This window comes from Mytilinidion resinicola (assembly GCF_010093595.1).
Source record: "Mytilinidion resinicola strain CBS 304.34 unplaced genomic scaffold BDZ99scaffold_6, whole genome shotgun sequence".
In the NCBI taxonomy this organism is placed as follows: domain Eukaryota; kingdom Fungi; phylum Ascomycota; class Dothideomycetes; order Mytilinidiales; family Mytilinidiaceae; genus Mytilinidion; species Mytilinidion resinicola.
In genome coordinates this window covers 933648-957281 of record NW_022985442.1, presented here as the reverse complement: position 1 = coordinate 957281, position 23634 = coordinate 933648, and the positions used below count along the sequence as shown (strand labels likewise).

Below are 23634 nucleotides of genomic sequence, written 5' to 3'. Positions count from 1 at the left end.
CACTTAAATGCATCGCAAATTAGAGCGTAAACCTGTTGACCTCGGCTTGTTCAAGTCACTGCTAGACTATCAAACATGGAAAAACTGCCATATCATAAATGTGATATGGACTCAGCACAAGAGTGCAATTCCACGGGATCACAGATTGGAGCAGTTAAAATGCATGCTTGGGAATGTTATGTATCAGAGTCAGGACAGAGTCTAATTGCAATTAATCACGTCTCGTTGAATGCCCTCAGCACACCATCCTCTCCTCCCGCCGCCCACCTCCACCCCCTCAGATTTCGACCCAGCTCGGCAGCTCGTTGTCCATGGTGCGGATCTGCACCTTCATCTTGGTGCCGTGGTACCGAGTCCGCAAATGCCACTCCAAAGCGTTGCCGTTTGACCCCTCGCTAACCGCCACGAAGTCCTCCTCGACCCCCCGCTCCACCAGCTTCTTGCCTTCGAAAGAGAGCCAATTCTGCTCCTGTGTGATGTGGATGTCCAGGAGGGGCAGATTCGGGAAGTACTGGACATGATGTTCCATAAGGAGCCTCAGCGTAGGCATGATGTCGAAGTGCAACTTCTCCTTATGGAAATTCAAGTTGATGCACGCGGTGCACTTCTCCGAGTGCCTGCAGCGCCGAAAGAGTAGTTGGATCTGGAAATTCTTCAGGATGTTTGACCACACCGAGGGGACCGGGCCCAGAGGACGGTAGCTACGCAGCCTGAACCCGAAGTCGGCCGCGACGTTGGCGGTACCGGTGGGACACGTGGCGCGCATGTTCTTACGGGTACTCTCCGTCTCCATGCGCACGTCGAGTGCTTTGGGCAGTACGGGTATCATGTTGAGTCTGAGTGTAGCACCCCACGTGAACATCCGGTCGAGGATTTCGCCGCTGAACTGATGGCCAACAAGGCGTAGGTCGAGAAGTCCGTCCGTCATAGGCACTGGGAGGGGGCCTTTGGGCTTGAGTAGGTACTGGTGGTCCATGTGCAGACGCTCGTAGACGACGAGGTCGTAGATTTTGTTGCGAATTTCGCCCGGGAACTTCATGAAGTCGATCTGAATGGTATTAGCTAATGTGCACATCAACTGGAACAAGTGGAAGTTTGACCTCAGTGCAATCCACACCGCTAGAGCCGTCCTTGTTATCTATGACAGGGGAATTGTGGGCGGAGCTCTAGAATGCTGTTAGCATGTGCATAATAGGTTCAGGAGGTTGACGTCACCTTTGTCTCGGCACCCTGGGTGGCCTCGTCTTGCTTGTTGATGTCGGTCATGTTGGACATTGCGAGTGATGAAGAGCCTGTTCCTACACAGACGCTTTTCGTTGAGTCAGTTAAGGAGCACTACAGTAAGCTCAAGCTTTAGCAATGCGAACGGCCGGGGTGATGGCGGAGGTGACGGCAACGGCGACGGCGATGACGGCGACACCGGCGACAGCGTTATAGCTAGGGTTGCTGGGCGGCTGTGAGTGATGGAGGCTTCCGAGTACGCTGTCGTTAGGCAAGTGTTGTATCTCCGCTCTACAGCTGTGCTGGTTGGTTCCAGTATTGGCAGTTGTTGAAGGCTGAAGCAAGAAAGAAGACGGTGAGGAAGTCAAAGTGGGCTGAAGGAAAAGGAGCCGGATCCACTTTTTTCCGTGGCGGTGAATTGCGGTCCATGGGTCATGACGGCCCGGATTCGAACCATTCTTGGGGAGAAAGGAAGAAGCAGGTTGATCCATCTCCTAAGATGGCTCGATTTGCTCGCTTGTCACCACTGTTAGGAGTACCCCAAATAGCTGGTAGTCCAGCAGCCAAGAGGTAGTCTGATTCCCACTGCGCCGATCTTTACATCGTGTTGGGATGCTATAGAGCCCATAGGGGTATGACTTTGCTCGCCCGCCACCGCTATGAGGGGTGGCGCAGCTAGCTGATAGCTAGCCAGCTAAGAGCCAGCCTGATCTGCACTGCATCAATCTTTGTTCACACTGTTCTCCGTCTATCCAGGACCGATCTCCAAGTCTCATAAAGGCCATGCTCGGGAGTCATCGGCTGATGATGGTATGTCGACCTCAAAGCATCGCCGAGTCGATACTTGGGAGCGTTGAAGTAATCAAGCATCCTACCCATAACGACAGGATTCGGCGCTGGCGAGGCTATGGCCACGGGTGTCCTGCCATCAGCTACGCTTGATCGGCTGCTCAGAGATGAGTCTAGAGACGGGACGCTGTTATCGTCTCGCAGAGAAAGGAGCGAATGTGTAGGCTCTGGGTCCGTCTGTACGCTTGCGTTGACGTAGGAGAATCTGGGCGCGGTGTTTTCAGAACGAGGATTGGCTTCTCTTGCTGGCTTCATTCGTTCCCATGGTAGAGTTCCAGCTGTATAGGCAAAGCTTTGTGGTCTTCTCCTTGAAGCAGGGCTCGAATAGCCTCTAGGGGTTTCTAGTATCGGGCTGAAGGGGCTGATAAGAGGATCAGAGGATGGACGAACAAGCGAAAGGGTTCTCGATCTTCTCAAAAGAGGTCTTTCGGTCTTCTCAACTGGACTCTCGGCGCTAGGTATCTTCTCCCGCAGATTCGTGTCCTTGTTCTCGAGTTTGCCGTACTTATCTGAGGCGAAGAACTCATCTCCACAGCCAAAGACAATCTGAAGAGTCTGGAGATGTCGAGTCCCGCCGTCTGGAGGAAAAAGCCATCGGTGTAATGAATCTGGGAGTCCGTAGCTATCTGCCATAGAGTCAGTCTCCTCCAGAACCCACTCGACGGGAGGGAATGAATCACCTTGTCGATAATGGCCTGCTTGATTCCTCCAGCAGACATAATAGCGCTCAAATGCGCCCAATGCGACAACGACGAGCTCTGCTACGCTCTCTGGATCCGCTGGATTAGAGGGCATAGACCCAAGGCGTTCATAGAAGCGTGTAGACGTCGTCATTAGGCTAGCAGCGTTAGAACCTTTCAAAGACTACGCAGGTAAGAAATCAAGATGAATACCTCGTCTGCAGCTTCATGGACGGAAGTGCGCTCGACGAATGCGCGTGTACAGCCATCTCCAGCGTTAGTCACTCGTGGTGCCAAAGACAGGATACCCCGCCGACAGTCAGGTCCATAAAACGGTCAAATAAGCGTTCTTTTTCCACTGTCGGCGGGCATTGTCAAGGACTTCCGCAAGCTCTTTCTGAAACCTAGCTCCTGCTCTGGCGACCTGCTCCAGCCCGATCGCGTGAGCATACTTCATCCATGGCAGAGTTGAGACTCGCATTGAAGCGTTCACAGTGTGCTGCATGAGGCTGCTCAGCTGATAGATGATAAGCCGAGTTTCAGGCCTGAAGAACGTGGCAGACGCGTTTGGTGTCAGATCTCCGGTCTGGTTTGAGATGGATGGGGTGAGGATGGTTGACGGTGCGTGGAGATAGGCTTCTAGAAGCCGGGATCAAATGGAAGCGTCCGTGCGGGTCGGGATATCAAAGACGGGGGTGCTGCAACGAATGCCATTGCTTGGGCCAATAGGTTAGTTGATATAAGATGTTAAAGTTATTGCTCTTCCCACGCCACGGCAATTAGAATGCTTTCAAATTTTTGGCGACCTGTTCGGACGCTAAATCATCTTGACGATTGATATTGGCAAGCGACCGGGATTCGATTGGTGTATATGTGGTATATCATCATGCTATAACAATCTTTATACAGTCCTTCAAGGTTACAATTGCTAGCGGAGATTATTATGAACCCTTCCAAAGCCAAAGTTTGCAACATGAAGTGAATTTCGGTCGCATTCCAATCCAAACTTCCAGCGATCTCTTTCCCAAGATAATGAACCCCCAGCGATACAAAACGCAGACACCATTTTAACCATAGCTCAGTTTCCACCACCGGCACCGTCTTCTACATAAGGGCTTCTATAGTATCCTCGTCCTAGACCACTCTGTGAAGTCAGCTGTGACTTTGTATCCTTCGCATGCATTCCAGCCTCTGGGCCATATGCCTCGGGAATAGAAGGTAGTGGTGGTTGAGGGGACTTGAGGGCATCGTGGCCTGTGAGCGTCGGCTCATCCACAGTTTCGTCATCATAGAGAGAGCTAGCAGGAGTATATCCCGAAAGTGATCGACTGGAGTGGAGATCATCGCCATGAACGGACCAGTCGGAGCCGCCGTGAGGATCTGTTGGAGAACCCGCGGTGCCTTCGAAGTCGTTGGTGTAGTGAGCGAGAACTTCATCTGTCGTGCTTGCTGATTGCGGGCCAAGTGCTGTATTAGATGATTGTTGAAGCTCGACAGTAGGCTGCGGCTCGACCTGACTCTCTGGCACTGTCTCCGTGGCAATTGGATATTCCACTCGGCTCTTAGGTGATCCAGAGTCTTCTTTGGCGCTGGAGGGCTTCAATTCGACACGGTTAATTGCGTCCGTTTTAACACCAGGAGTCTTCGAAAGGACGCTTGGTCCATCTCCTGGCTTCTCAACGGGCGTTTCTCCTTTGTTGTTGACAGCTCGCTGCGCTTTTTGATCTAAGTTTCTCTCCTCCACGTCTTTCTGCCACCTCTTCTCCTTCCTCATGAGTTCTATTTCCAGCACCCGGGTGCCCATAGGAAGCTTAGAGCGAAGACCATCATCATCTTGATCAAAGTACAATGCCCAGATGCTTGGGTATTCCTCAACCGCACACCATCCTCTGGACGTTGTTAGTGCATGCGAACGAAAATGCATGATGCAGGACGAGAATGAATGCTACGTAACGAGAACGTGACTCACTCCCAGCTGTCAAAATTCAATCGTCGATCTTGTCGTGTGCAGTTGAATGGGCCTGTCAGGTTTGGCTGCGCATCCACACGCACGCCGTACTTGACTTCGTGGGTTTCTTTGTCCACATAGATCCAGTTCAGCATCGGCGTTTTGTCGATGGTTGTCACGAGTCCTTCATACTTGGAGTCTGGGTATGGAAGGAAGTAGCCTGCGACATGATGTCCGAAAGGTTCTCCATTGCTAGTGCCAGTGTCGATGTAAAGCTTTGAAAGGTTAGCCGACGAGACAATAGACAACGATACGTATTACAAACCTTTCCGTTACGGAGCACTATGGGTCTGCCGTCTATCTCGCGACTTCTCAGAGAAGATTTTACACAGGTTGCAATGAGATTGCACCGACGAGCTCGATGCTCTTCCCTCTTCTCCTTGGCTTGACTTTGGCGAATAGATTCCTGGGTTCCGAGCAAGGCAGGGGCCAGAAGAACGGCTGTGAGTATCGAAAGAACCATTGTAGTAGAGTATGCGGAGCAAAATCTGAGATCAGGAGATATATCCTATACCCAAATTTCGGCAGCCTGTCTAGCAAAACAATATGAGAGATGAGTAACCGACCTGAGTAGTCGCCCCAGTAACCGCTTCAGTAACCGCCCCGATTATCGCCAAGCATACACAGGAAATGCCTCCCGCTAGGGTAAATATCGAGATGATTGGCATCGGAGACGTTAGTGAGCAATAGATCGCCGTTCTAGACATTTCGTGGACCTATCCCAATTCAATACACAACACCATCCGAACTCAAATGCATACCACGGTCGGGTTTGCCCTGTGGCAAGTTGAAGAATCGCGTGATTTTCGGACGAGAGGGAAATAAGACGCGATTGAAGTGCATAGCAAACATATACTGGCCCCTGGAGCAGGGATTTTTGAGTTTCAAATCTGACCCGCATTACCCCACAGCCGTGAATCTGCAATGCACGGACAACACACAATTCTCTTCTGCTGCTGCCATTAACCTTGAAGAAGCTTTATGCTACCTCGTCCTTTGGCGTGGATCGGCAGGGATCAGCGGGCGTTCCCGCCTGTGTCTCATTCGAAATCAGCAAAATGGTTCGATGTGTGAGGTACGAAAACGCCAGTGATGCAGGCCGGGTTTCGAAGTCGTGGGCTACCCAGCCTCATCTTCTCCGGTCGTTCGATTTTTGTGCCCCTCAATCGGCTGTGTTCCGTTACTGCATGCACTGTGCTCCATGTATGCGCCTCTGTGCTGTCAGGCATGCCGGCCTGCCGAGAAAGAGGCGCCTGCTGATGGATAGATCTTGATATAAAAGAAAGGAGAATCGCCTCCTTGGGAAGACAGATCAGAGCAGTCGAGTCCACTTTCCAACATCTTCCCTAATCAACCACCCTTCAACTTTCAAGTACCTCATCACCGACTTCCCAAAAGTCACCATGGCCACCGTGTAAGCACCCAGTGGCAGACAATTCCCCTCTGTACTGACATTGTCGTAGCGAAGCTACTACTCGATCCAACAACGCTTATCTGTCTGATAGCGATGATGGCCAAGCATCCGGCGGCCGCCGAGGTGGAACGCTCGCAAGCTTGCCCGTCCCACCAACGTCTTCCAACTTGAATCAGCCAGCTGGTGTGTTTTCCCGTTGCTCAGACTATAGGACTGCGGACTAATGATACTATCAGGCTCCCTTGTCAAGGGCGCCGTCGACGAAAAGGGAAACCTGAAGGATGCGGCCCTCCTCTTGGGTATCAAGCTTGATCTGGAAGCCGAGATTCACCTTACCGCGCGCATCCGCGGTGACATCACCATTGGATTGTACTAGATCTAGTACGAGTGAGTTGTTGTGATGAGGAGATTGGTCCATCAGCTCCTAATTTCGACCAGTGTTGTGAAGTTGAGCTGAAAGCTTGGAAGCGAATAGTATCATAGGGAAGAGACGGTAAATAAATTGGGAAATCTCGGGCTACATGGTCGATTGCTTGTGGAGACTTGGATATAGTATGGCTTAGATAGGGCCCCTGGGCCAGACTCACTGGTAATCCAAGTCTCTTTACAGATCTGGAGAATTTCTCATTTGCGCTGGTGGTACTGACCGCGTTAGTTCGAGTCGGTGATTGACATGGCTTTCTGTCCGGCACCTAGATCCAGATTTGACTCTCTATGTGGAATAACGATGGCGACCGTGCTACCTAGCAAGATACCGAGGCGGCTAGGATGATGCGCCGGTGCCTCACATCGGTTCTCGAGGAACGTGTAAGCGCTCCAAGCAATGACATGAGTGTACGCTATGGACAACTTCATGATAACGTCCTGTATTAGCTTGCCTCGCCGAGAATTGCACCACTTTCTGCTTCCTTCTCAAGTTCGGGGCAGTTTGCGAGATGTTACTGTATGCTTGTGAAGGAGAACGGAGTTGGAGTGGGAGCGTTATGGTAAATGGATTGTTGGAGAGAGGATGAGACGTCAAAAGACACGCAGCCTTGTCGGAGGGGTCCATGCACGGTCCAGGTAGTTCTGATACGGGTACTCGAGCGCCGTGACATTTTATATACTATGGAAGGTTTAGTTAAAGATTGGTCCTTGCGGAAATTGTGCGTAACTACGCATTGTACGTGGTGAAGGGTGGCAGGGTACCAGAGTTCTGGATAGAGGTAGTGATGTTGATGTTCTCCATCCAATAAGAGCCGAGGCCGTGTCATACTTCACACAGCGTGTTTCGAGACAGCTGGGCCCAGCTCCTCACACCTTTCTCGCCTCTTCCACTTTCTTCCCTCCCATTTTCGAAGCTCAAATCCCTTCCCAATGGCAGCCAGCCCCGGCGAACAGCTCATATACTCCTCCGGCGCTCCGACGTCGACCCCGCTAGACCTGCGCTTCCTCCACTACAACGATGTCTACCACGTTGACGCCTCCTCTGCCGAGCCGGTCGGGGGCCTTTCGCGCTTCCAGACGGTTGTCAACTACTACCGCAATGATGACCGATTCGAAGGACAACCGGATATGCTCACATTCTTCTCGGGAGACGCGTTCAACCCGAGTCTGGAAAGCTCAGTAACTAAAGGTCCGTAAACCTCTTAACTTTCAACTGTCCCAATAGAGCTCTGGAGGGGCTAGGAAAAGAAAGCGGTGGATATAAGGGTCCTGAGCAGTCTTGAACACCAGGTTTTGACATTTTCGAGGCAGTCATATGGTAGTACGTAAAGTTCTATCACACATACCAGAGTCCTCTGGTGTCATTGTTCCTGGAACTGTGTTGAAATACAACTCAAGTCGTGTTTGAACACCCGCTTAGGTCGCGTTTGAGCACCTCTTTTTGTCGTTTCAAAGTCGGCAATGGTGTCTTCAACATGATTTAAGTGGCACTCAAGAACAACCAACACTAGAGGATCCAGTATCAGTCTTTAAAAAACTCCTTATTTATGAAAGCCCGCTGACATGTGTATTACTTAAGCCCGTCCTCAACGGCATTGGAACAGATGTAGCTTGCGTTGGCGTGCGTTTACTTCCCCCCCTCTTAATTTCTACGTATTATATTCCCAAGATCACCGCTGACTCAATTGGCTATATTACAGAACCATGATCTCGATTTTGGCGTACGCCAATTCCGCCACCTTACCGGCCAATGCAAATTTCCCTGGCTCCTGGCCAACGTACTAGACCCCGCGCTGGGCCCCGACACAGCACTCGGCAACGCAGAGAGGACCATCATGCTGACGAGCTCGAATGGCATAAAAATCGGAGTAATCGGGCTAGGAGAGCGCGAGTGGCTGGACACAATCAACTCCCTTCCCCCAAATCTAATATACAAGTCTGCGACTGAGACGGCGCGGGAGCTAGTTCCAGGTCTGAGAGCACAAGGCGCAGAGATGGTGGTTGCGGTGACACATCAGCGGGAGCCAAACGATAACAAGCTTGCGGAACTGACGGGCGAGGAGGGGCTTATTGATGTGATTCTTGGAGGACATGATCACTACTACAGCCACAACCTGATCAAAGGGACGCATGCGCTTCGTTCGGGGACCGACTTCAAGCAACTGAGTTACATAGAGGCAAGACGGAAGACGGACGGAAGCAAGAAGTGGGACTTCGAGATTGTGAGGAGGGATATCGTGAGCAGTATACCTCGAGATCCCCAGACTCTGGAGCTGGTGGATAAGTTGACAAGAGCACTGAAAAGCAAACTTGAGAAGCCTATTGGATACACTGCAGCCCCCCTTGATGCCCGATTCACAACAGTCCGAACGAAAGAATCGAATCTCGGAAATTTCGTCTGCGATCTGATGCGGTATTACTACCAAGCAGACTGCTGCATCATGGCGGCCGGAACGATTCGTGGTGATCAGATATACCCACCTGGCGTTCTGAGGCTGAAGGATCTCATGGACTGTTTCCCCTTCGAGGACCCGGTGGTCGTCATCAAAGTCAAAGGCAAAGCAATTGTAGAGGCACTAGAGAATGGGGTTGGATCATATCCCTCACTAGAAGGTACCTGGACCCCGGAGACAACTTTCAAGAGTTCTTTCTAACAGAACCGCAGGCCGATATCCACAAGTTTCGAACATCCAAATCGAAGTCGACTACTCTCGAAAGCCGGGCTCACGCGTCCTATCTACCAAGATCGGCGGAGAACCGGCAGATCTAGAAAAGGAATATGTGCTAGCCACTCGCGGATACATGGGTCGTGGTAAAGGTAAGCCTCACATTCTCTGACAGCTGCCTCTAAGTCTTCCTCACAACACTCTTAACCCCACTTGTCTCCAACTCTTCCCAGCATACGCTAACATCCACCCCTAAAGACGGCTACACCTCCCTCCTCATCGAAGAAGAAGGCGGCTCCGCCATCGAGCTCGTCTCGGAAGAAAACGGCGTCCTCATCTCCACCATCCTGCGCCAATACTTCATGTCGCTCAAAGTGCTCGGGCGGTGGGCCATGTGGGGCCCCAGCATCTCGCGCCAATGGGACGCCGTGCACCAAAACCTCCAAAAGTCCCACCCCGTCCACGCGCCCCTGCCCCCCGGCAACCACATCGTCGACGTCCTCCAGCGCAAAGCCAAATCCGCCAGCGGCCGCACCACCCCCGGCGGCCAGCACCCCGAGGGCGCCGAGACCCCGCTGAACGAGTCCGACAGCGAGTTCGAGAAGGACGACGACGACCACACGGCGGCGCAGTCCGAGGATCCGCGCACGACGACGGCTACGAGCTTGCGCACGGCGCCGACGACGCTGGTGAGTCGCCGCCAGCGCGAGCAGACGCTGGCGAGGAAGGTGATGCGGAAGTGGTGGCGGTTGGCGAAGATCCCGGGGACCCCGAAGGTGGCGGATGAGTTGGGGGAGGGCGAGTTTACGATCAACTGGACGAAGGCGATTGCGCCGAGGCTGGAGGGGAGGATTAGGGAGGTCAAGGCTGCAGCGGCGTAGAGCGTTGTAGGGCGTGATGAATATGACGGCGGTCAAGGAGCTCGGTGGTCCCAACCAAGTTCTAGAATTGATATGAAAGATTCGATGCTTCAATCGGAAAGGATGTGGTTGGCTTTAATGAGTGTGCACTATCGAGGCGAAGTTGGGCTGGAACTTCGCGATTGGCAACTAGACTTTTCTAAAACGTTTGCACTACGAAGTATAACAAAAAGCTGAACGCTACTGATACTTTTTGTGTCCACCATGATTCCAGGTCCCTCATTCCCCAACCAACCCGCATAACCATGTGACCAACTGAGCCAAAAGGCTGTATGCACTATCTTCCACTCGTCCAAGCCGCAACGTTCCCAACCGTACCCATTACCCAATCCCCCCAACACCCAAAACCACTCCAACCAACCTCTTCACAAACCAAACCCCTACAACCCCATCATCCTCCTCTCAAACCGCCCCAGCCGCGGCGGCGTCTCATCCAACACATCCAACCCCCCCGACCCCTCCCTCGCCCCCCTGACCCTAATCTCCGCCATCATCAACGCCTCCTCCGCCTCGCCCGAGTTCTCCTGCTCGTGCTGCCACGCCGGGAGCCTAGGCCCTCGTGTACGGATAGCCAAGGCAGTCGCGTTAGCGTTCCCGCTCGTCGGTTGCGATACAGCACTCGCCCGCGGTCGCTCACGCTCATCTGAGCCGTTTGAGACTGCGTTCCTGCGGCGATGAGGGTGGTACGACTGGGAGGGCTGGGCACCTGGCGTCGGGAGGCGGGAGCTGTGCATGTGGGTCGCGGAGTGCGCTGGGCGGGGCGGAGGGACGGGGGTGGGGAGGGGGAGGGGCAGCGCGAAAGTCTCGCCGGTTGGAGCGATGTGGCTCTCGTTCTCCGGGGAACGGGGCGCACGTGCGCTTCTGGGAGTGGGGACGGGCTGTGGTGGGCGTGGTGAGATGTAGCTCTCGTTCTCCGAGGAGCGGAGGGCCTGGGGACTCCTGGCCGCGTGGATGGGCGGTGGGGGTGGAATGTCTGATTCGTTCTCTGAAGAGTGGGACGCGCGAGGGCTCCTAGCAGCGTAGATGGGCGGTGGTGGAACGTATGATTCGTTCTCTGAAGAGCGAGGCGCGTGAGGGCTCCTGGCAGCGTGGATGGGTGGTGCTAGTGGTCCGGCGTAAGACTCGTTCTCTGAAGAGCGGGGAGCTCGTGGACTTCTGGCCTGCATGAGAGACCCGTGCTGACCACTGGAGACGCGAGGGGAACTGCTGTATATAGGTCGTAGGGGGTTTGAGGCATTCGGTGGGATGCGGGGACCAGCGGGGACTTGGCGGTTGTTTATGAAGACCTCGGGGATGGGGAGGGTTTGCAAGTTGGGACCATTGCCGCTTTGATTGCGTGTCGCTATGCGCGGAGATGATGCAGACTCAGCATTTTCACTAGACCGAGCCTGGGTCCTGATCAGTGCAGGCGCTCGGAGCTGCTGATCGTTGCTACTATCGAAGGGTGAGGCGTTTCGCCGTCGCCGTGGAGTTGGCAATGGGCGAGGGACTCTGCGTGTTGGTGGAGGTAGTGCACCACCACCACCACCACTGGATCGGTTATGGGATCTGGATCTAGCAGCTAGGCTTGGATTGTATGTAGTTCCTGTAGTGAAAGGAAGGGGCGAAGGAATCCGAGATCGTCGAAGGGATCCAAACGTTGAGCGTTTAGTTGAACGTCTCGAACCTGTTCTTGTTGGCAGCGGAGTGGGATTCCTAGGTGGAGAGACAAGGAAAGAACGCGGAGAGTGTAGCTGACCAGGTAGGCCGGGTGAAGTAATGCTGACTCGTGGTTGCGAGCTTGCCGTGTAGTAATAAATCGATGTACTAGATGATGAATTATGCATGTGAGCATGTCCGCGTGATTGGATCAAATCGAGAGGGGAAGACAAGTCTAGTCGTGCTGCATTGACGGGGTTGCGATAAGACTCATCGAAGTCGCTAGGTGTGACTAATTGATTACTGCCAGTGATGTATGGTCGACCTTGCAAGGAAGGGGAGCTGGGTGGAGGAGAGCTTGGTGGTAATGCTGAGATACTGGCAGCTGCGAGAAGATTGGGAGTGGAATGGCTTGATCGGCGCGCAGGCCCAACGGGGCGCCGTGATTCATTGTACAAGGACCGTGGGAACGCTGAAATGCCATCGTATTGTGCTCTTGCAAGCGATGACACTCTTCTCGGGGTTCCGCGAGGTTCTGAATGGGATGGAGCTCCAGTGCGATGATCGCACGAGGACGTTTGGGAAGGCCCACGGTTTCGAACGGCCGATTCGTGTGGAAATGCAAGATCGCAAGCGCGTCTCATATCTTCTCGTGTGTATGTTGGTGGTAATTTGATGGTCTCATGAAATGTGTAATACGTACCGTGCTCAGTATCCTCAACAAAGCGACCACTCAAGTGCATCATCGGATGAGGGCCAATATCTTGGAGCATGCGAGATCCACCTCGCACAGAGGTTGGCCCAACTAGGTGGCTGTCAGATCGCCTTGAGCGCACTCTGCTTGTTGGTGGTTGCCCTCCAGGGAGTCCATCGAACGGCGAGCTTTGAGTTAAGTCTTCTGGAAAGTGTGCTCCTGGAGAAGATGCCGCAAGTCGTGGTGCGAGAGCGTGATTCTGTCTTCGGAGATTGTCGAATGACTCTGAAATGCGGCTTTGTACAAAGATACTCTGCTGCGGAGTTGCCACGCCCGCAGCAACAGCCTGCATGGCAGACATGAGCTCGGGATCTGTCCTAGCTCGCTGCGCCATCATGCGTCTGAATGGTTCCCGAGTAGCTTGAACCAATGACCCCGTCGATGGGTGAGGAGCTGGAGCTGGACTGGGTCGTGTAGCAGCAAAACCAGAGAAGCCAAACTGATGTTTTCCTGGTGAAGAGTGGACGTCGCGTCCTGATGTTGCTGAGCTTGGTCGTGGTAGCGATGCCTGGCTTGCTTCCTCGGAGAGTGAGGCGATATCAGAACCGCCGATTGTCGCAACCCTGCTTTCCTCTGGGCAAACGGACGATTCGGGAAAGCTCCCAGAGTCTGGAGACTCTGTACCGGGCTCAGAGAGTGCGGTCACTTGGGGTCGCATATGTGACAGATTGACGTGCGTAAGAGCTGCGTAGGTGGAGCGTTGTGGACCGCGACGAATGCGAGGAATGCTACTTGCACACGAGTTTGGCCTCGTAGACATGGTGCTGCTGCTCCTGAGAGAGCCCGCAGGGTTCAGGCCGGACAAACGCCGGCTCGTTTCTTCGAGGTCCGCGGTAGTCAATACGATCTCAGAGGGGCGACAGCGTAGCATGGTGAAGAAGAACGAACGGCAAGGGACGTATTGCTGAACGAACGAAAATGTCTGGGGGCAATCCAAGGCCCGCAGAGGGAGTCGAAGGCAGACGGTCGTGGAGAATCATGAGATGAGAAGGGTTGCAAAGGCAAGGGGAAACAATAGAAAACATCATGATGGTGGCTTCCGACTATTCAGTAAGTGTGCAGAAAGTGCATATGTTGGTCGGTAGATTTATCGGAAGCCGCCTTGATGCAGCATCGTGGAGACTTGGTAAGAAAAGACGAGAGGAATATCATTGACGCTAGCTGACACAAAAGGCTTGCGAATGCAGAAGAGGTACATAGACAAGGTACATGAAATATAGATTACGCGTCAACTCCTCTAGAAAGGGGCCCGGTATATGTCTAGGAAGCTAGAAATGAACCTGTTTGCTGGCCAACGCCTGCAGAAGGAGCACCAGTAGGACTGTAGAAGGAACCTTTAAGCCCAGGAATCTACAATAACTCAGCACAGATCCGGGTACACCTGCCTGCCGCTGTTTGAAGCTCCTCGATGCATTTTAGAAATTCTGAAGGTTGTCTATTGGAATAACCAGTAAGCTTGCCAAGCCACCTTAGGCATTGGCTACACACTTAGCTGTGCTGTTCGTCGCCCCAGATATCTATGAGCATGGTGGAGCACCACAGAACAGTGTACATGGATCAATGACGGGGCACTGTAGAAATAGGCTATTGAGAAGGGTGAAATGAGACTGCCGCGTTTGAGGCACGCGTGCAGTTAGTGAGGAACGGCCTGGGGCACGCTATGCGGGTCGATGCGAGCAGATTGCTGCGCCAGAGATTACTGCTTGACTGCCGTCTGAAATACGGCCTGTGCATGTTTCTGCGGCGCAGTGTCGGCGTCTCGTGGAGATGTCCCACACTCTAGTTTCCCCCTGCTAGATGCTGCAACAGCCATTGGGGGAGATGCAGACGGTGCTGGCGGTGCAACGGGCCGGAGAAGGAGGCTCGGAGCCTGATGCTGCCACGACGGGCGATGCTGCGGCGAAGGCCTGACTGGTCACGATACTTCGAAGACAGAGGCGTGGTGTTGAGGACCAGGGCAGCAGGGGACGTAAGCGGCCGCGAATCTGGGCAGGGAGCCGGGGAGCCCTCTATTCCACCATCAATCAAGACACCACTGCCACAGAGGCCCGCCCTCGACGGCCCCCTACATACGAGAGACCCGCCCGATCCTACGCAATTCCTGGGCCACGGGCCGCACTCCACGACATCCACGGGCTTCTCTCCAGCAGCCGTCGCCCAGTCCAAGCTTCGCTGCCCGCACAACCCCGACGTCTCCACCGAACTACCACCTCGCTCGTTTCCGCCACCACTCGCTCCAGCGCCGCCATGAATGGGGACTTGAGCCTCTCGCAGTCCCTCGGGGGCCTGCGCATTGCCAATCCGGACGACGACAACGACTCGCCCTCGCCGCCGCTGTCGCGCCCTGAGAACCAAGACGCCCAGCTCCGCCCTCCATCGCAATCATCCTCCAGCACCGTGACCGAGCAGCAGAGAGGTGCTGTGCCGCCGCAGTTGTTGTCAGAGCCCCCGCCCTCCTCTTCCCTCGGCTTCGACCCGAATACCTACTCCCACAGCGCCCACTCGGTGCCCTCGAGCACGCCTCCGATGCAGCCTGCTGTGGAGCAGCCGTATGCCACGCGCCTCAGCCATCGACAGTCGATGCCGCTGGCCCACCAAGCTCAGCAGCAGGCCCAGCTGCCGCAGTATGCGGCTGCTGCTACGAGCCAACCGCGAAATTACCCTGCAGCCGCGATACAGCAAGGCCGACCTCAGTCCAGCTTCTACAGCCACGGGAACCTTTCCGGCTCCGGCATAGTCAACACTGGTACATACCGATACAACGATGATGCGCTGATGGGGCCCAACGCAGATATCAGAAGGACAAGCAGCTCGAGGGTGGCCCCGCCTGTCATGCACGGTAGCATACCCTCGAGAGAGATGAGCCAAAGCAACAGAGGATACCGGCAGCCTGGGCCCGGTCCGCTGCCCGGTGGAAATGGACCCACTCCTCCACGCAGGAGTTCACGCAGGGAGCCGATGCACGATCAATACGGTGTCAGTCCTCCGTTCTTGGGCCAGGGAATCAATTCTCCTTACAATGTTGATGGTGCTCCACTACCCAGTAGCGAAGAGTGGAAAGAGAAGGGCGCTTCCGTCAGTATGCGGCAGGAAGTTGATTCGAATGGGAAGCCAGTCGTAAGAGTTGTGAAGAAGGGCGTGAAAGATTTCAATTTTGGGCGGACATTGGGAGAGGGTTCATACAGCACAGTGTTGGCGGCAACAGACAGGCAAACGCTACGAGAGTACGCTATCAAGGTCCTGGACAAACGGCACATCATCAAAGAGAAAAAAGTCAAATACGTCAACATCGAGAAGGACACACTCAATCGACTCACAGAGCACCCGGGCATTGTCCGGCTTTACTACACATTCCAAGATGAGCGCTCGCTATACTTCGTCTTGGATTTGGCCAGCGGAGGGGAGCTTTTAGGTTTTCTCAAGAAGATGACTACATTCGACGTGGAATGCACGAGGTTTTACGGCGCTCAAATTCTCGATGCTATCGACTACATGCACTCCCGAGGAGTGATCCACCGGGATCTCAAACCCGAGAACGTGCTGCTGGACGACCAAATGCACGTGAAAATTACCGACTTTGGAACCGCAAAAATTCTTGATACTGCAAATCCAAACGGGATCGGATCAGTATTAGGAGATCCACTAAGCGGTCTTCAGTCAGACAGGGCGGTTTCGTTTGTAGGGACGGCAGAATATGTCAGCCCGGAATTACTAACAGACAAAAACGCCTGCAAGGCCAGTGACCTATGGGCATTTGGTTGTATCATTTACCAGCTTCTGGCAGGAAGGCCACCTTTCAAAGCCGGCAATGAGTATCAGACATTCCAGAAGATCGTCGGCCTTGAATACACCTTCCCGGACGGGTTTCCGGACATTGCCAGGGACTTAGTCGAGAGGCTTCTCGTGCTAGATCCGGCTAAACGCTTACCAATGGAGCACATCAAGAACCATCAATTTTTCGATGGCATCACCTGGGGCAAGGGCCTATGGAAACAAAAGGCTCCACGACTAAAGAGCTATGTGCCGCCAGCTCAGGAACCGATCAGACTCAACGGTAACGGAGGTTCTTACCCACCACCAAAGTCGTCAGGCGCGCCGACAGGTACTGCTTCAAGCGGTACGCAGTTGCGTCCTCAACCAAGGCTTATCACCGAGCTTCCGCCTCCAAGTCAGCTAGACATTGAGTGGTCCCCCGTTCTAACCCGAAACAACGAACGAATATTGAAGCTTGGGAATCTGGTAGTCACTACAAACCCTGCACCGCACAGTCCCACTTCCAAGAGTGGGGAAGCTTCATCAGATACCCCTAAGAAGTTTTCACGTTTCTTTGGCGGCAACACAACGAAGAAAAGGCAGCGACTAGTAATGATAACATCTGGTGCGCGGATTATTCTAGCTGCTGCCGGCGGCGAAGAGAAGAAAACTAAGATGGAAGTATCGCTACTTGGAGCCGGCTGTACCTGGAAAAGCTACAAGGATTCGAAGGGTCTTACTTGTTGGTGTGTAGATACAGTACGTACGCATCCTCCCTTTGTTTCAGGCTCTTTCTAACAACCTACAGAAGGATAAGCACCTTGTATTCGAGGACCCAAAAGCCACCACAAGCGATCCCGACGGCAGCAAATACTCCGCGCAAGAATGGATCGACAATATCGAGCGCGCAAGGGAACTTGCCATATCCCAGAGCATGACGAACTCATACTCTGGTGACTCCGCATTTAACGATCTGGCATCCACAATTTCGAGTCCTGCTAGTACATTGGGCGGTGACGCTGCGTTCGATGGAGTCAACATCCCTACGACGAGGCACCTCAGGAAAGAGCATGGCGATAACGATTCCATGAAAGGACGTAAACGCTTTAGCAGACGGCACTCGAAGAATGGGCTCGCCGCCGTGTTCTAGCCATTATTGTTTTGTCGGCCATGCCGCTCCACCCTCTCGCCGGACGCATAACAACACACTACCTCGTCATCAAATCCACCTTAATTCAGATGCCCGTTGCACTGTCACCAATGTCCTTTATCATATACCTTCTCATACATCCTATCCTTTCAGCGTTATTCCCAGCATCCAGTTCACTCTATACCAGCGCTTGGCGTTCCGGCGTTCTCACTACCTTTGCTTTACCTTCTCTTCCGTTCCGCTGCCCTATTCACGCTGATTATCTCGCATCTGTTCTGTCTCAAAATCAAGAAGGAAAATCTGGAAACCTGGCATACTTTGACTCTCTACATCTCTCCTTTCCACCTTTCTCATACTTTAATGCGCGCGCTCCAGACCCACGTTCAGCAGGGGTTTGCGGGAGCTTCTTTCAGACCAGATATTTGGAGGTTTATATGTGCTTCTAGGTCTGGTCTGGAACTTCTGTGGGTATTTATATCTCGTTTGTGAGATGTTGAATATGGTTACGGGGCCGAGCGAATTGCGCGCGCAGGCGACACGTGGGAGTTGGCGGTGTTGCTCAAAGGGCTTTTTTTGTATCTAGTCTGTGCTTCCGAGATAGAAGGAAGAAGACGAAACAGGCTTTTGATGTGTAATTTGTCCATTCGGGTTGTGCATGTGAGCTCTTTTGTGTCACGTGGCTAGCCCAGTATCTAAAATCCTTTGAATGGGACGGCAGACCGGGATAGCTTCGACATATATATAGACGGGTCCTATATTACAAAACGGTTCATTCCAAGGTTAAGAAGGCGGTTCTCGCCCCACCTGGTGCTCTTGGCGCCGATCCAAGATCCAAGTCTTTTATACGGAGCTTCGAAAAGCTTCTTCTAACAACATTAATCATGTCAACATATTGTTTCCAGAATGCCGCGTATAGCAGTACTCAACTGTCCAATGATCTTGGGTCTCAGAGAAGTCTTACTCCTCTCTTCGCCAACAACACCCCCAATTTCCGTCCGCCAGGTAGGATAATAGCCCATCGAGAGGGCGGTTCGGTACGCGAATTAGTATTCGATGCTTCTTTTACTTCAATTGTTCAGTTGATGATTATTTCGGGCATTATCTTTAGAGCCCATAATAATACCCTTCAACAGCGCACTCTTCGACTCTGTTTCTTCTGGCTCCTCAGAGTGCCGGCAGCGTTTTCTAGAGCAGAGAGATATTGAACTTGGAGAAGACACGAAGCTGCTACAACGAGCCCTCGCCACGCTGCCCCAGCTACGCCGCCCCAGCTACGCCAAGTGAGCTTTGCGGACATCCTCTTGACAATAGCGGAGGGCTCAAATTGCACGCAACTCGTTCGAGATGGATTTGGGACAGGCCAATATGTAATGCCACCCTCTGGTTAGCTAACGACGTCACCTTTGAAAGCTATAGCACTGTGGGCGTATAGTCCTCATGATGAGCTTCTCAAGCTTATTCGACTAGCTTCCAAAAGCGGCGCAACAATCACTTCTATCTCAATTCCTAGATCCCCCGTCCATTTCCATCGACTGAGTGGTTTTGATGAGCCGTGTAGATTCAGCAGAGGCCAGTGAGCGACCTTCATGCAACCGTCTTCATTGCCAACAGACTTCTTCACCCTTTCCAATCTAGACTACGACACTATGTCTACCCACTTTCAGAAATTTCAAAATGTTTGATTCCCCATAGGAGCACAATTCCACAAAACGGCTCACCTCACCGCTCTCAATACCCAAGACTTGCGGCCTTGTTGACGGGTGCGAAGCGCCTTACGCACCTCTTGCTCGAAGCACCTAGATAGTGCAATATTCGCGGACGTCGCTGCCACGAAAGGCCCACCGTCTACGATCAATGCGCTCCGCAAGCGCTGGAAATGTTCTCTTTCGTGTCGCTATTTGCAAACAAATTGTAACCGAGACTTACCTGCTTCGACCTGAGAAGACGGGCATTCAATTCCGATAATATCGAGTCGTGCCTGAGAACTCAGCCTGCCCTAAAGAAGCTCAGATTGTGTAAAGGCACGCTTTCAGATGGAACTTGGACGCATCTTTGCACTCAGCTGTGAAGTCAAATATGTTTTATTGGTGTAAAATTCTCCCTAATTTTATATTCGCTGCATGTGGACAATGTAGTGGAACTGGCTGAGAACGACACGCGGAATTTGGAGCTATCCGGCTTAGTGGTAGACCGAATGGATGTGAGAGGGAGAAAGGTCTATATCCAAGAAAGAGGATGCGAGGAGAGCCACGATATTGACACAAGGCTTTCGATGGGGTGTCTCCAGAGCCGTCTAAGGTAACCCGGCGAGTCTCATAGATGTCCAAGAAGGCTGAGGCAGTTCTATATAATGACCAAGTGCAAAGAAAGCCATCATAAGAGCAAAGAAACCTGTACCTTCATCGCGGGCTTCATGCTATTATTGACACTCCCCTCACGATAGACTATTCATATGTATGTTTGTGTCCTCGTCTCTCCCCTTGTAAGCTATCACAGCTCACAGAAGCAAGTTTAGCACCACTCATGCTTGATTATTGAATATATTTCGTTCTCAACACGGCCATACGACCTTGCCATCCTTCCTCTACAAATCTCCCGTTCTATCCTGTAAATGCTGCATCTGAAAAAGAAGCTACACGGCGTACTAATACAGCTGAACGAACAGATAGCAGTTTTCCTGCTTAGAAAAGTACGAAGAAAAGGCTGCAAGGCCTGTAAATGCGACGAAAGCCTCAAATTCCAACACCATCCAAACCCTATGCATATGCGTTCGAACCTCTCATATCCCAAAACCCTCCCCTCCGCTCCCCCCTAAAACTCCCTCCCCACCAACCTCGGATCCGCAAACCCCATCTCGCCCCCCCTCCTCGCCATCCCACTCCCCAACAGCCCCTCCCCCTGTCCCCCTAACTCCACCTCCTCCCATCTCCCCCTCTCCCTCGGCCCCAGCTCAAACGGCCCCACCACCACCTCACTATTTCTCACATACCTCTTCGGCGGCGGCTTCAACCCCCCTCCGCCACCATACACACTCGGCACCCCCAACAGCGTCGCCGCCTCATCCGCCTCCGCCTCCTCCCTATTCGTCAGCGTCACCATACTCCCGAAATGCGGCCGGATGTCGTCCGACGCGTTGAAATGGTACCCGTATCCGTCGCCCGTGTAGTACGGCGGCGGCGTGGGATCCGCGAGCGGGCCGTGGCGCAGGCTGCGCGGCGGCGAAGGGGGAGCCGGCAGCACGGGCGTGTAGCGCGCGAGGAAGGCGTTGCCGGAGTCGCTGGTGCGGCGCTGGCTGCCAGACCCGACGGGCTTGCGCGTGATGGTCGCTGGTGCTGCTGCTGCTGCGGTGGTGCCCGATGCGCCTCCTAGAGCCCCCGGGGTGCCGATGCGTGGCGGCACGGGCGGGTCGTAGAGGTAGGCAAGCTCGGGGTAGACGCCGGCGCTGGCGCGGCTGGCGAGGGCGCGGTTGTGGTGGCGGCGCAGGAGATAGAGGGCGGCGACGACGGCGAGGAGGATGGCGCAGGGGACCGCGACGGCGATACCGGCGATGCTGGATTTGGAGATTGGGGCGGTGGGTTTGTTTTTGCTGCCGCCGCCGGCTGCGGCTGTTGAGTTTGTTGAGGAGGCGGAGGAAGAGAAGGAAGTTAGGGAGGTGGTAGAGATGTAGGAGGTTAAGGAGGTTGGTGAGGGGGTGGAGGGCAGGCAGACGAAGTTGAGATTAGTGTCTAGGATGCAATTATCTGTGGCGGAGGCAGAGCGTGTCTGAGTTGTGGAGGGACTTTTGGAGGCGGCATTAATGGATTCGAATGTCCTGGTGGAGGCGAATATCGAGGCTCGGTTTGTGGAGGTCGCAAAGGTTGTTAGAGCGGTATTAGATATAGTATTATATATGCCGAGCGTGGGTGCTGTCGCGACTGAATTCGAAGATGTAGACAAATGTACAAAGGTGCCGTTGGCGGGACTAGTCGCAGTCGGGAAAATCGTTTCTAATCCAGAAATGATAAAAGGGAAATCCGTAGTCGTGCTGGTAGATTTTCCTGTCGTCAAAACATTTCCGACTGTTGTTTGGCTATAAACAGGGAATGAAGGGGCCCCTGTAGGCCCCACGATAGGGACTGATAAGGTGTTCCATACTGTATTTGCCGTTCCAGACAATGCCGAATCCATTGGAATTGAACTTGCAGACGGCTTTGTAAAAGATGAAAATGGCGGTGTGCCAGCGAACGATGTACCGGGTGATATTCTAGCCATCGACGAGGGTGATGTAGTCAATCCAGAAAGTGATGTTGGTGTAGGCAGCGGGAAGAGTTGAGTCAATGAAAATCCTTCCTGTGAAGTGTTGTCCGAATTTGTAGAAGTAGTAAGTGGCGTCGGGATGCTGATTGATGTCGGTAAAAGGGGGAGAGACAGCGATAGCGACAGCGAGAATGACGGAATGAGGTCTGAAACACTCGGCAGGCTCATTCCAGTGGACAGACTAATCGGTAATGATAATGAGATGGGCGGAGAGAGCGTAGGCGCCGGAGCGATTGGAACTCCTGACAATGACGGTACGCTCGGTGTGAGCAGTGATGATGTAGATGTTGTGGCCACTGAGGTCGAAGAATCATGCGCAAGAGATTCAATAAATGAGATGATGGCAGACACTTCGGTCGCTGGGACATCAATTGTCAACACTGACGCAGAGGTGGGAACCGGGATAGTCGCACTCGTGGACAGAGTGTCTGAAGTTTCAAAGTTTGAAAGGGGAGAAGAAGCAGAAAGAGATAGCGAAGAAGGAGCTGGCTCTGGGACAACGACAACTGGGATCGATGTCGGTACCACATCCTGAGTAGTCGTGCCCAGTGTGGGGTTGGCCAGTGTCGGTTGAGAGGGAAGTGAAAGAATGGAAGCCGTACCAGTCACCAAAGAGGAACTAGGCGTCGACACCACCACAGCAAGGGACACTGTGGTGGATGAGACAGTTGGAACTGGAAGCCCATGTGAAGTGCTCTCGGTCTCCAGAAGCGTCGACGATAAAGTTTGCAGAGACGGAATCGAAGGAATGGAAGCCGGGACCGTCACTGAAGAAGAACTCGGCGTTGAGGCGACCACAGCGAGGGAAACGGGGGTAGATGATAGGTCATGGACTGAAGAATGCTGCGAAGAGCTTTCAACCTCCAACGCTGTCGACGGAAGTGTTGTGAACTCCGTCGACGAGCTGGTCGCAGGGCGCGTCGTGTTAAGAAAGCGTCCATCTATACGCGGTCAGTAAATGATTGCATGTGCCTGCTCTATGCACTAAACCTAAATATACATACCATGAAAACGAGCGGCAGTAACACTCTGTGCGACAATGGTCGTATAAAAGGCGAGAAAGACAGTTCTGTCCCACATTGCATTGTTCTGGAAAGAGTGACTTCAGAACAGCAAGATTGAGTGAACAGGTTGCGACAACAGGCCAATGGAGCCAGGGCAGCCCGCCGACCTTAATACCGGGCACGGGAATGCGCTCCATGTTCTCGCAATGGGGCTGCTGGAGGATCTGATTGTCGAGTTGGGGACAATTTTGGGTGTGAAGGAGGCGAAGCACCCTGCACTCCAACATGGGCGTACCCGCCGCTACGGCAAAGGTTCCGCTATCAATAGCAACGGCGCATGGTGCTGTTGGATACGCTCACGAGCATAGATCGAATACGGCCACTCCCCCGCGTGCGTGTCAGCATCTTATCGAGTTCTCGCTGTTCAGTCCAGAAGTATTGCAGGCGGATATGCAGCTTCTGGCTCCAACCGAGGCCGCCCAAATTAAACATCAGATTTGCTGACCCCGGCATACAAACCAGCGGGTTGGGGCGACACCTGATACACTCACCGAATGGAATGCCGCGTGAGATTCTGCCTCGGTGCCTGTCTGGACGAGGCACTGCAGCCACCCGCCGCTTGAGCCTCATCCTTGTGCTTCACAACACCACGTAAAGCACACCCAATAAGCGCCGCGCGCAATTAAAGAGGAACGTCGGGAACTACAGGCTATTTGAATTCTCGTGGCTTTGCGGTGCAGAGAACGGCCGTTCAGGCGTCATAGCTGAGCTCCATCCTCTGTCTTTTTGATCGAGCGAAAGACTGCTTCAAAGTGTTGTACACTGAAAGACCCGAGCAGTGTGAGATATCCTGGA

The 23634-nt window shown here is 53.3% G+C and overlaps 7 protein-coding genes across 7 annotated transcripts; 3 read left to right on the top strand and 4 right to left on the bottom strand.

Moving 5' to 3' along the window:
- Positions 1–277: 277 nt before the first annotated feature.
- BDZ99DRAFT_474529 (uncharacterized protein) lies at positions 278–1275 on the bottom strand (the record flags this gene model as incomplete). Its single annotated transcript, XM_033721914.1, has 3 exons — positions 278–1048; positions 1101–1166; positions 1216–1275. 3 exons carry the CDS (start codon positions 1273–1275, stop codon positions 278–280), a joined length of 897 nt encoding a protein of 298 aa, XP_033579308.1.
- Positions 1276–1614: 339 nt separating this feature from the next.
- BDZ99DRAFT_264966 (uncharacterized protein) lies at positions 1615–3352 on the bottom strand. The gene is made up of 3 exons (XM_033713833.1): positions 2964–3352; positions 2751–2908; positions 1615–2696 (listed from the first exon to the last, which is right to left on the bottom strand). The coding sequence occupies exons 1-3, from the start codon at positions 3017–3019 to the stop codon at positions 1954–1956; spliced, it is 957 nt and encodes a 318-aa protein (XP_033579307.1). The 5' UTR covers positions 3020–3352; the 3' UTR covers positions 1615–1953.
- Positions 3353–3599: 247 nt separating this feature from the next.
- BDZ99DRAFT_412978 (uncharacterized protein) lies at positions 3600–5221 on the bottom strand (the record flags this gene model as incomplete). The annotated part of the gene is made up of 3 exons (XM_033716673.1): positions 3600–4639; positions 4720–4973; positions 5024–5221. 3 exons carry the CDS (start codon positions 5219–5221, stop codon positions 3829–3831), a joined length of 1263 nt encoding a protein of 420 aa, XP_033579306.1. The 3' UTR covers positions 3600–3828.
- An 840-nt stretch (positions 5222–6061) lies between these two features.
- BDZ99DRAFT_461063 (uncharacterized protein) lies at positions 6062–6742 on the top strand. Its single transcript, XM_033719527.1, has 4 exons — positions 6062–6172; positions 6222–6355; positions 6409–6559; positions 6611–6742. Exons 1-3 carry the CDS (start codon positions 6162–6164, stop codon positions 6546–6548), a joined length of 285 nt encoding a protein of 94 aa, XP_033579305.1. The 5' UTR covers positions 6062–6161; the 3' UTR covers positions 6549–6559; positions 6611–6742.
- Positions 6743–7450: 708 nt separating this feature from the next.
- Positions 7451–10376, top strand: BDZ99DRAFT_461062 (5'-nucleotidase). Its single transcript, XM_033719526.1, has 6 exons — positions 7451–7787; positions 7906–7919; positions 8178–8219; positions 8299–9211; positions 9264–9416; positions 9523–10376. The coding sequence occupies exons 1-6, from the start codon at positions 7529–7531 to the stop codon at positions 10143–10145; spliced, it is 2004 nt and encodes a 667-aa protein (XP_033579304.1). The 5' UTR covers positions 7451–7528; the 3' UTR covers positions 10146–10376.
- Positions 10377–10564: 188 nt separating this feature from the next.
- On the bottom strand, positions 10565–13336 carry BDZ99DRAFT_496779 (uncharacterized protein; the record flags this gene model as incomplete). The annotated part of the gene is made up of 1 exon (XM_033723463.1): positions 10565–13336. One exon carries the CDS (start codon positions 13334–13336, stop codon positions 10565–10567), a length of 2772 nt encoding a protein of 923 aa, XP_033579303.1.
- A 1820-nt stretch (positions 13337–15156) lies between these two features.
- On the top strand, positions 15157–17479 carry BDZ99DRAFT_383801 (serine/threonine protein kinase-like protein; the record flags this gene model as incomplete). Its single annotated transcript, XM_033715347.1, has 2 exons — positions 15157–17088; positions 17138–17479. The coding sequence occupies 2 exons, from the start codon at positions 15157–15159 to the stop codon at positions 17477–17479; spliced, it is 2274 nt and encodes a 757-aa protein (XP_033579302.1).
- Positions 17480–23634: the final 6155 nt, after the last annotated feature.

Excerpts from the sequence above, each read along its gene's own strand:
- BDZ99DRAFT_264966 (XM_033713833.1), bottom strand. The coding sequence starts at position 3,019 with ATGGCTGTACACGCGCATTCGTCGAGCGCACTTCCGTCCATGAAGCTG. Across the intron at positions 2,909-2,963 it reads TCCATGAAGCTGCAGACGAG|CCTAATGACGACGTCTACAC; the intron begins GTATTCATCTTG and ends TAACGCTGCTAG. Across the intron at positions 2,697-2,750 it reads AGCAGGCCATTATCGACAAG|ATAGCTACGGACTCCCAGAT; the intron begins GTGATTCATTCC and ends ACTCTATGGCAG.
- BDZ99DRAFT_461063 (XM_033719527.1), top strand. Across the intron at positions 6,356-6,408 it reads CAACTTGAATCAGCCAGCTG|GCTCCCTTGTCAAGGGCGCC; the intron begins GTGTGTTTTCCC and ends TGATACTATCAG.
- BDZ99DRAFT_461062 (XM_033719526.1), top strand. The coding sequence starts at position 7,529 with ATGGCAGCCAGCCCCGGCGAACAGCTCATATACTCCTCCGGCGCTCCG. Across the intron at positions 8,220-8,298 it reads CAGATGTAGCTTGCGTTGGC|AACCATGATCTCGATTTTGG; the intron begins GTGCGTTTACTT and ends GCTATATTACAG. Across the intron at positions 9,212-9,263 it reads ATCATATCCCTCACTAGAAG|GCCGATATCCACAAGTTTCG; the intron begins GTACCTGGACCC and ends ACAGAACCGCAG.